The following is a 10622-nucleotide window of genomic DNA, read 5'->3' on the forward strand; positions in this document are numbered from 1 at the left end:
ACTCCAGGCTCCTCTGTCCATCACCAACTTTCAGAGCTTACTCAAATTCCTGTCTATCAAGTCGGTGATGCCATCCAACCATCTCATCCTCTGTTGGCCCCTTCTCTTCCTGCCTTCAATCTTTTCCCAGTATCAGGGTCTTTTCCAATGAGTCAGTTCTTCACATCAGGTGGCCAAAGGATTGGAGTTTCAGCGTCAGCATCAGTCCTTCCAGTGAATATTCAGGATTGATTTTCTTTAGGATTGACTGGTTGGATCTCAGATGAGAAACCTCAATTTTCTCATCTTTAAAGTAGGGGTAGTAACAGAGCTACCTCCCCGACTTTCTGTGACCTGAGAGTCGGTGGGATCAGGAAAGCTGATCTGCGCTCCCAGAGAAGAGCGCTGGTGGGAGCGGGGGCGCTGGGTACATTTCTGCTCCTCCTGTCGCCAGGTACAAGTCACTGTGCCCAGAGACATGGCCCATGTGGACAGGACGGCCCCAGGATGGGGTGACTGTGCTGGCCAGGCACCTGGGCTACAAGCCGGAAGAGTACAAGATGGGCAGGTGAGTGGCGCCCATGCCTGGGGTTTGAGGGGTACGGGGGTGGCAACCAGGGGCTGATCACTGCTGCCCTCCCAGGACCAAGATCTTCATCCGCTTCCCCAAGACCCTGTTTGCCACAGAGGACGCCTTGGAGATCCGACGACAGAGCCTGGGTGAGCGAGGGGCCCCACCCATCCTGTCCAGTGGGGTCGTTCTGGGAACTGGGAAAGAAATTGCTGTATTCAGGCTTCTTCTCCCGGATGTCTGCCACGCCCACATCGGGCTGCCCGCCTCATCTGCTCCTGGACACACACTCAGCATGTTCCCACATTGCTTTGCTCCCTCTCTCACTCTTTCTTTTTTTTCTTTTGGCTACTCTGGGTCTTTGTTGCAACGTACAGGCTTCTCTCGTTGCACAGCTCAAGCTTAGTTGCCCCATGGTCTGTGGGATCTTAGTTCCCCAACCAAGGATTGAACCCATGTTCCCTGCATTGCAAGGCAAAGTCTTAAGCACCAGACCAGCCCTTGCCCTTTCGTGTACTCTGCTTCACTTATTTATCCTTGCACTTGAAGCTGGCTCAGCCATTCCCCTTACTCAGTGAGCTCTTAACAGGGCCAGGCCCCCAGCTGGGTCCCTTGCGCTCTGGCCAAGTGACTTTCTTTCCCAACCACAGCCACGAAGATCCAGGCCACCTGGAGGGGCTTTCACTGCCGGCAGAAATTCCTCCGGGTGAAGCGATCAGGTTCGGGTGCCCAGAGGTCTTCAGGACGGTGAGGGCTGGGGCTAGGGTGGGCCACCATGGGAAGAGATAGAGGTCAGCCATTTGTGGTCTCCACAGCGATCTGCATCCAGTCATGGTGGCGAGGAACGCTGGGCCGGAGGAAGGCGGCCAAGAGGAAGTGGGCGGCACAGACCATCCGGCGGTGAGCACTGGGCGCCACGCAGGGGCTGCAGAGCAGGGTGTGGGGGCAGGTCCGCTACCAGGCTTCTCACCTCCACCCATGTCGGACCCCCGGCCCCAGGCTCATCCAGGGCTTCATCCTGCGCCATGCACCCCGTTGCCCCGAGAATGCCTTCTTCGTGGACCACGTGCGCACCTCTTTTCTGCTCAACCTTCGGCGGCAGCTGCCCCGGAATATTCTGGACACTTCTTGGCCCACGCCCCCACCTGCCCTCCGTGAGGTCCGTGGGCTCTCCCTGCTGACTGGGGGACCACCAACTCACCTAGCGGAGGGACCTAATAACCATGTGACCCGAGGATCCATGGGAAGGGAAGGGACTTGGAGCTGGGCCATGGAGAGCGAGTTCTTTGCAGAGAAACAATTCAGGAATGGAAGGGTGGTCCAGGTTGAGGGGGTTGCCACTTAGGCCAAGACCCGATGATGGGCACGTGCCTGTTGTCTGCAGAGGGAAGGGAGCCAGGCTGCCTGGGTGCCCTGACCTCCCTCTTGCCCACAGGCCTCAGAGCTGCTGCGGGAGCTGTGCCGGAAGAACATGGTGTGGAAATACTGCCGGAGCATCAGCCCTGAATGGAAGCAGCAGGTATGGGGCTGGGAGGCAGGCACTGGGGGGGCGGGGTGGGGGGCGGTACTGGAAGAGAGCTGGCCTGGAGGACCTTTGCCCTGACTTACCGTGCAACCTTGAATTGATCCAGGCCTTTGTCTGGCCTCCTGTGTGAAGCGGAGACTGGAGTAGATTTTGCAAGGCAAATAGAGTTTGTCTTCTAGAGCAGCTGCACTGGACTGGTCGAGGCTGCCCAGAGTCCTGTGTCAAAAAGGCTGCAGCATCGGTCTGTTAGAATAATTCCAGAGAGACATTGGTGACTGATGGGCCTTGTATTTGCTAACTCGGTATTGGATGATGATGAAGGACCCATCCAGCAGAGTTAACCTGCAATAGTAGTTGTTTTTTTTTTTTTTGCCATAATTTTATTTGTTTTTGGCTATGCTGGCTCATCATTGCTGTGCTCAGGATTTTCTCTCATTGCACTGAGTGGGGGCTACTCTCCAGCTGCGGTGCACAGGCTTCTTGTTGCGGTGGCTTCTCTTGTTGCCGAGCACAGGCTCCGGGCTTCAGTAGTTGTGGTTCCCGGGCTCTAGGGCACAGACTCATGGGCTTAGTTGCTCCAAGGCATGTTAAGATCTTCTCAGATCAGGGATTAAACTGATGTCCCCTGCATTGCAAGGTGGATTCTTAATCACAGGACTGCCAGGGAAGCCCCACAGTAGTTCTGAGCATTAGTGTCAGCCAATTTTAAGATCTCAGGCCAGAGCTGAATCTCGGGGGCTCCAGGGCCTGTGATGGTGGAATAACTCCGGAAGTGGGGCCTGGACCCTGACAGCATTGTCATGACCCTTCTGGAGAGGCCTCTGCCTCGGTGGGTGGGCACGGGGGTAAGAGAAGGGGCTGAAGGGGAGTGTTGGTGGCAGGGCTTAGCCTCCTGCTTTGAGGGCCAGAGAGAGGGTGAGGGAGGTGGTCTCAGCTCCTGTCTCAGCAGGCTCCTGCTCTGCTGTGACGGCCCCACCTCTCTGACATCCCTCGCCCTCTTTGTTGTTGTCTCCTCAGCTGCAGCAAAAGGCTGTCGCGAGTGAGATCTTCAAGGGCAAGAAGGACAATTACCCCCAGAGTGTCCCCAGACTCTTCATCAGCACGCGGCTCGGTGAGCCCCCACCCCTCCAGTGCACAAACCCTCCATCAGCAGCCTGGTCCCCTCTCTCCTCTGCTCACACCCCCTTCGCTCCCCTGTCTGGGTTGCAGGTGCAGATGAGATCAACCCCAGAGTGCTGCAGGCCCTGGGCTCGGAGCCCATCCAGGTGAGACCCTGCCGGCAGCCCTCAATCCCACACAGTTCAGCTGCTCAAGGGCTGCGCGGGTGGGGGTTGGGGCCTGGGCAGGGGGTGAAGAGGTCCCTCACCCACCCTCTGTCCCCAGTACGCCGTGCCCGTCGTGAAGTACGACCGCAAGGGCTACAAGCCGCGCTCCCGGCAGCTGCTGCTGACGCCCAATGCCGTGGTCATTGTGGAGGACGCCAAGGTCAAGCAGAGGATAGAGTACACCAACCTGACCGGTGAGCCCGAGTCCAGGTTGGGTCCAGAGAGGGGGCCCTGCTCTGCCCCTTGATCCCTGACCTCTGCCCTTTCCCCCCCAGGAATCTCTGTCAGCAGCCTGAGCGACAGCCTCTTTGTGCTCCACGTGCAGCGTGAGGACAATAAGCAGAAGGTGCCCCTCGGGGCCTGGGGAGGCGGGGAGGGGACGGGTCCTCTAAGCACTGGGCAGGGCCTGACCCCTGTCCCTGTGTGGGCCCCCAGGGGGACGTGGTGCTGCAGAGTGACCACGTGATCGAGACCCTGACCAAGACGGCCCTCAGCGCTGACCGAGTGAACAACATCAACATCAACCAGGGCAGGTGAGGCAGGGAGGGCTGCTGAGCGGGCCGTGCATGCACAGGGGGCAGGCCTCACACACCCCCTTGTCTGCAGCATCACGTTCGCAGGGGGGCCCGGCAGGGATGGCATCATTGACTTCACACCCGGCTCGGAGCTGCTCATCACCAAGGCCAAGAACGGGCACCTGGCTGTGGTGAGTGTGGGGCTGGGGCAGAGCCTCTGGGGGCCAGGCCTTCCTCCTTCGGCCGTCCTGGACAGAGCCTGGGCACCTCACTGTGGGTCTCGATCCAGAAGGCACCCTTCATCACATTGCCCACTGAGCGCCAGAGACCAGTGCAGAGGGTCATAAAGAGGGCAGCATGGGGAGGTGGCAGGGGATATGCTGCTTGGGAAGAGAGGCCCACTCTCGTCGGGGTAGTAGGATCTAAGGGCTGAGTCTCCAGCACCGAGGCCTCCGGACCTGCCCCCTCCCCGCTCCAGCGTATACTACCAGGTATCTAACTCACGAAGACCAGTGCCTGGAGCACCTCTGCTTCCTGCTCACCACTGGACTTCTCCCCTGGTCCCCGCAGGTGGCTCCGCGGCTGAACTCGCGGTGATGAAGGCGCCCGCTGGACCCCTCTCGCCTCCCAGTGCTTCGCTCATCCCCTCCTCCCTTCCAGCTACCAAAGACTCGAGCTTCCAGACAGGGACCCAGGGACACCTTGAAGCCCACCGACAAACTCCCGCCTCCTGCTCGGCCCTCTCTCGAGGGGGCAGCAGGGGCGCAGGAAGCTGCCCCAGGAGTGGGCCAGGCCGGGCCACAGCAATAGGAAGAGCCGGGGCCAGAGGCAGCCACGCCAGCCCCACTGCCAATGCCAAATATTTGAGAGAAGGGAACTTTTGCTGAGGTTTTTCTCTGAGATTTTTTTGATGCTTTATAGGAAACTATTTTTTAAAAAAGCCATCTTCCCACCGGTTCCCCCCTCCCTGCCCCGTCTGCCCCCCACCCCCACCCCCGACACCGCCAAGACACACTGGATGTGTTTTCCCTGACTCAGCAGGGCAGGGAATGTCGCCGAGAGGGTGGGCGATCTGGGCCCTGGTGCCCTCTTCTCTGCCCAGGTCCCCTTCTCCTCCCCGTTCCCTTGGCACCTTGTCTGTCTGTCTGCCTGTCCACCTGTAGCCCACTCTGACATCGCCCTGGGGGCTAAAACCACCCTTGCCTGCCTCTCCGTCCAGCCTTAAAAAATGCCCTTCTAATATCAGCCCAGCCTGAGGACATCCTGGAGTAAAGGGGAGACTCTCAGAGCGGAGGATTTGGACAACTGGGAGATCACCTAGTTGAGTCTTCTGGTGTGACGGAGCAAGAGATAGAGGCCCAGAGAGGGGAAGGGACTTGCCCAAGGTGATCCAGCAGGTTGGGGCAAAACCAGACTGTCCTCAGCACACCTCACTGCGTCTCCCAGGGACTGGGGGCCCCGTGAAACAGGCTCATGTCTTAAGGGTGCATGTGGCTTCCTGACCAGCAATCAGCCTTGGGGGCCACCAGGTGGGAGGAGTGTGCCCACCTGAGTCCATGCCTTAGGATGACAAACACCCTATCTGTATACTCTGGCCCCAGGTTAAGGACGCAGGGCCTTCACTGGCTCCTGACCCCCCCTCCCTATCCTGGGAGCCTGGGGAAGGGGCTGGCCTTGGGAGGAGCTGCAGGGGCATCACCTCTTTCTGCTGCTTCTCCCCCACCCCCACCCCCAACTCCCCAGAGGGCCTGGGGGCTGCCCAGCTGCCTCTGCCCTTCTGCGGGTCTCAGCCCACTGCTGACACTTCTGCAGTCCAGAGGAACACTAAATAAAGCAATATGTGTTTGCCAATATTGGTCTCCTTGTGAATGTTAGTAAAGGAAAGGACTTCCCTGATGGTCTGCAAGGGGCATGGGTTCAATCCCTGGTCAGGGAACTAAGATCCCACAGGCCACTTGATGTGGCCAAAAATAATAAATAAAAGAGAGACGACCCCCTAGAAGGCAACCAAGGGTCTTGTATTACTCTTTTTTTGCCCAAAACTTTTAATTTTGTATTGGGGAATAGCCAATTAACAATGTTACGGTAGTTTCAGGTGAATAACAAAGGGTCTCAGCCATATATATACATGTGTCCACTTCCCCAAACCTTCCTCCCATCCAGGCTGCCACAGAGTTCCAGAGTTTTATACACTGAGTAGGTCCTTGTTGGTTATCCATTTTATTTATTTATCTTTGTTTTTGTTTTTCTTATTCTTTCTTGGTTATCCACTTTTTTAAATTTTATTTTAATTGGAGGTTAATTACAATATTGTATTGGTTTTGCCATACATCAACATGAATCTGCCACAGGTATACATGTGTTCCCCATCCTGAACCCCCCTCCCTCCTCCCTCCCCGTACCATCCCTCTGGGTCGTCCCAGTGCACCAGCCCTAAGCATGCAGTATCATGCATCGAACCTGGACTGGCGATTCGTTTCATATATGATATTATACATGTTTCAATGCCATTCTCCCAAATCATCCCACCTTTTCCCTCTCCCACAGAGTCCAAAAGACTGTTCTATACATCTGTGTCTTTTTTGCTGTCTCACATACAGGGTTATCATTACCATCTTTCTAAATTCCATAGATATGCGTTAGTATACTGTATTGGTGTTTTTCTTTCTGGCTTACTTCACTCTATAATAGGGTTCAGTTTCATCCACCTCATTAGAACTGATGCAAATGTTTTCTTTTTAATGGCTGAGTAATACTCCATTGTGTATATGTACCACAGCTTTCTTATCCATTCATCTGCTGATGGACATCTAGGTTGCTTCCATGTCCTGGCTATCATAAACAGTGCTGTGATGAACATTGGGTTACAAGCGTCTTTTTCAATTCTGGTTTCCTTGGTGTGTATGCCCAGCAGTGGGATTGCTGGGTCATAAGGCAGTTCTATTTCCAGTTTTTTAAGGAATCTCCACACTGTTCTCCATAGTGGCTGTACTAGTTTGCATTCCCACCAACAGTGTAAGAGGATTCCGTTTTCTCCACACCCTCTCCAGCATTTATTGCTTGTAGACTTTTGGGTCACAGCCATTCTGACTGGCATGAAATGGTACCTCATTGTGATTTTGATTTGCATTTCTCTGATGATGAGTGATGTTGAGCATCTTTTCATGTGTTTGTTAGTCATCTGTATGTCTTCTTTGGAAGAAATGTCTATTTAGTTCTTTGGCCCATTTTTTGATTGGGTCGTTTATTTTTCTGGAATTAAGCTGGAGGAGTTGCTTGCATATTTTTGAGATTAGCTGTTTGTCATTGCTTGATTTGCTATTATTTTCTCCCATTCTGAAGTCTGTCTTTTCACCTTGCTTATAGTTTCCTTTCTTGTGCAGAAGCTTTTAAGTTTAATTAGGTCCCATTTGTTTATTGGTTATCCATTTTGAGTAGAGCAGTGTGTACATGACCTTTCTAAAGTCCCTAACTATCCTTTCAGGGGTCTTGTATTATTATAATTTTTGCCTTGTCCCCAGAAGGAGGCTGGGCTCCCTCCCCGGGGAAAAGGGCAGGAGTGGTCAGTAGCTGCAACATGGCCTTGCTCTTTCACTGACTGTCTGTGGAAGGGCCACTCAACCTGGTCTTTCCAGGGGGCAGGGGAGGGGGAAACATTACACAGCGCCTGCCATGTGGCCCTTAGCCCAGCAGGCAGGGCTGGCAGATGGAAACACAGCCCATTTGGGAAGTACAGGCCTCAAGGGCACACTGGTGAGAAACTGACTCAAGTAGGGGTGAGGATTTGCAAACACTTCACAGAGAAGATGACATTTGAGGTCATCCATCTGAAAGGACAGTCTATGAACTCCCCTGCAAATGACAAACCAAATGCAAAGTGGCTTGAGCAGAAGAGGGCATCTATTAGCATTAGCAGCCTAACAGTTCCAGGCTGGGTCGGCTTCCAGGTGCTCACTTTCAGGAATGTGTGTGGCGGCTTCATTCTCAGGCCCATTCTCTCTCCCCTTGGGTGTGGTGTCAGCAGCAGCCATAGGCAGCCCCAGGCTTTGGGAATTCAGCCTCGGAAGCAGAAAGTATCTCTTTCTCGGTGATTTGAAAGTCTCAGTGGGGCTTCCCACGTAGCTCAGTGGTGAGTGAAGAATCCGCCTGCCAATACAAGAGACATGGGTTCATTCCCTGATCTAGGAAGACCCCACATGCTGCAAAGCAACTAAGCCCGTGCGCCATAACTACTGAGCCTATGCCCTGGAGCCCAGGAGTCACAACTACTGAGCCCACGTGCTGCAACCATAGAAAAGTCCGCGCAGCAGACCCAGCACAGCCAAAAATAAATAAATAAAATTAAAATTAAAAAGAAAGTCTCAGAGCTGATTCTCAGTGGACCAGCTTGAATGAGGTGCTCTCCCCTTCCCCAACGGGTGTAGTTTGGGAGCAGAGCTCATTCTGATATATGCCTACTGGACCTGGGTCATGTGACTGCTCCCCCTCAAGACAGAAGCACAAACCACGCCTGACCTCAAGGATAGAGACTAGGGAGAGATGATTTCCCTGAAAATTAGAATGCTGCCTCCAGAAGAAAGAGAGTAAGTGTTAAAAGCTGCAATTACAGAGCTCCTCCTCAGGCTGTTTTCCCCAAAGGGAGCCGCCTTTGTAGGGAGGAGGAATGGCAATGGCACGTGCAGGGTTAAAGGTCATGAAAGGTTTAATTAGGAGTCAGGCTACCTACTGAGGGGTGTAGATTCATCACCTGGGACAGAAGTCCCCAAAGAACAAGATATCACATAACATATGACTATCTCGCACATCATGCGAAACGCTGGGCTGGATGAAGCACAAGCTGGAATCAAGATTGCCAGGAGAAATATCAATAGCCTCAGATACGCAGATGACACCACCCTTACAGCAGAAAGTGAAGAACTAAAGAGCCTCTTGATGAACGTGAAAGAGGAGAGTGAAAAAGCCGGCTTAAAACTCAACATTAGAAAAACCAAGATCAGGGTTATGGTGAGTGTGGACGTGTTTTGTATTGCTGTCTAGATACATCAGTAGGAGAGTGGATGGGGGTACATGGCAGAAGGATGTTAGTATTAAGTCAGATGCACCTAACACCCTGTTACTGGAGAAGCAGGGAAATTATATTGTATCCTATGGCTCAAAGAAAGATGATTATGAATATTGCATGTCTGAGTATTTGAGAATGAGTGGCATCTACTGGGGTCTGACCGTAACGGATCTCATCGGACAAGTGCATTGCATGAATAGAGAAGAAATTCTGACATGTGTTAAGTCTTGTCAACACGAGTGTGGTGGAATAAGTGTTAGTATTGGACATGGTCCTCATCTTTTGTACACTCTTAGTGCTGCTCAGATACTTACCCTCTGTGATAGTATTAATGTTACCGACATAAATAAAGTTGTGGAATATGTTCAGAGTCTACAGAAACAAGATGGTTCTTTTGCTGGAGATACTTGGGGGAAAACTGATACAAGATCCTCTTTTTGTGCAATGGCAACTTTGGCTCTATTGGGGAAGTTGGATGCTATTAATGTGGAAAAGGCAATTGAATTTATCATGTATGAACTTTGATGGTGGATTTGGTTGCAGGCCAGGTTCTGAATCCCATGCTGGCCAGGATTCTTGTCTATTACTAGTCAGTTGCACCAAGTAAATTCTGATTTACCTGGTTGGTGGTTTTGTAAACAGCTTCCATCAGGCAGACTCAATGTAAGGCCAGAGAAGTAACCAGACGTATGTTATTCATGGTGGGTGTTGGCTTTCCTAAAGATAATTGGAAGGCTTCATTGGATTGATAGAGAAAAGCTCTGCAGTTTCATCCTCCCATGTCAAGATGAGGAAACAGGAGGATTTGCAGATAGGCCAGGACATACGGTAGATCCTTTTTATACTCTGTTTGGAATTGCTGGATTGTCACTTTTGGGAGAAGAACAGATGAAACCTGTTAGCCCTGTTTTTTGCATGCCTGAAGTACTTTGGCAAGTGAATGTTCAGCCTGAACTAGTGAGCTAAGTTAGATCCCTTGTTGGTTAATACAGCTTTCGTTGTGTTTTAACATTTCAGTAGTTGACGTGCTTAACAAACTGAATGACAACCATGTTAATATTATGTACATGAGTTGTGTTAATTGTAATAAACTATATAATTATACATATTGTAAATTAAGATTTTTATTGTATCTTTCCTTCTGGAATGTGTTACTCTGATTTTTTGTTTGTTTGTTTATGCTTCAGTGTATTTGTTTTCTTGTAAGTCTTCATAAGAGCAAACTTAAACTCTGTTTAGCTGATGAAGTCTTGTGTTGTGATTTTCCTGTGTACTCTCTTGATATGTTGTATATAACCATAGTTAATGTAAATTGGTCTTTGTCAGAACATCACTGATAAAGAGTTGATGAACCCCATAGGAATTAAAAGGTGAAACAAAAATAAATGGCTGAAATTTGGGAATAAAAATAAAAAACTAAGACCGTGGCCTCTGGTCCCATCACTTCATGGCAAAGAGATGGAGAAACAATGGAAACAGTGAGAGACTTTATTTTGGGGGGCTCCAAAATCACTGCAGATGGTGACTTTAGCCATGAAGTCAAAAGACGCTTGCTCCTTGGCAGAAAAGCTATGACCAACCTAGACAGCGTATTAAAAAGCAGAGACATTACTTTGCCAACAAAGGTTCATCTAGTCAAAGCTAT

The 10622-nt window shown here is 51.5% G+C and overlaps 1 protein-coding gene and 1 pseudogene across 5 annotated transcripts in view; both read left to right on the top strand.

Annotated features, from left to right (window-relative positions):
• MYO1C (myosin IC) overlaps positions 1–5766 on the top strand; it is a 23963-nt gene extending 18197 nt beyond the window's left edge. For all 5 annotated transcript variants that reach the window (XM_040243803.1, XM_040243807.1, XM_040243806.1 and 2 more), the window contains exons 20-32: positions 434–547; positions 623–699; positions 1201–1269; positions 1366–1450; positions 1550–1709; positions 1986–2069; positions 3093–3186; positions 3285–3340; positions 3459–3594; positions 3676–3746; positions 3836–3933; positions 4007–4106; positions 4486–5766. In XM_040243803.1, coding sequence (XP_040099737.1) covers positions 434–547; positions 623–699; positions 1201–1269; positions 1366–1450; positions 1550–1709; positions 1986–2069; positions 3093–3186; positions 3285–3340; positions 3459–3594; positions 3676–3746; positions 3836–3933; positions 4007–4106; positions 4486–4512 — 1171 coding nt within the window. In that variant the 3' untranslated portion in view covers positions 4513–5766. The remainder of the gene's footprint in view (positions 1–433; positions 548–622; positions 700–1200; positions 1270–1365; positions 1451–1549; positions 1710–1985; positions 2070–3092; positions 3187–3284; positions 3341–3458; positions 3595–3675; positions 3747–3835; positions 3934–4006; positions 4107–4485) is intronic.
• Positions 4512–10404, top strand: LOC120866660 (annotated as a pseudogene).
• Positions 10405–10622: the final 218 nt, after the last annotated feature.

Source organism: Oryx dammah, unplaced genomic scaffold (assembly GCF_014754425.2).
Source record: "Oryx dammah isolate SB20612 unplaced genomic scaffold, SCBI_Odam_1.1 HiC_scaffold_8, whole genome shotgun sequence".
Classification (NCBI taxonomy): Eukaryota; Metazoa; Chordata; class Mammalia; order Artiodactyla; family Bovidae; genus Oryx; species Oryx dammah.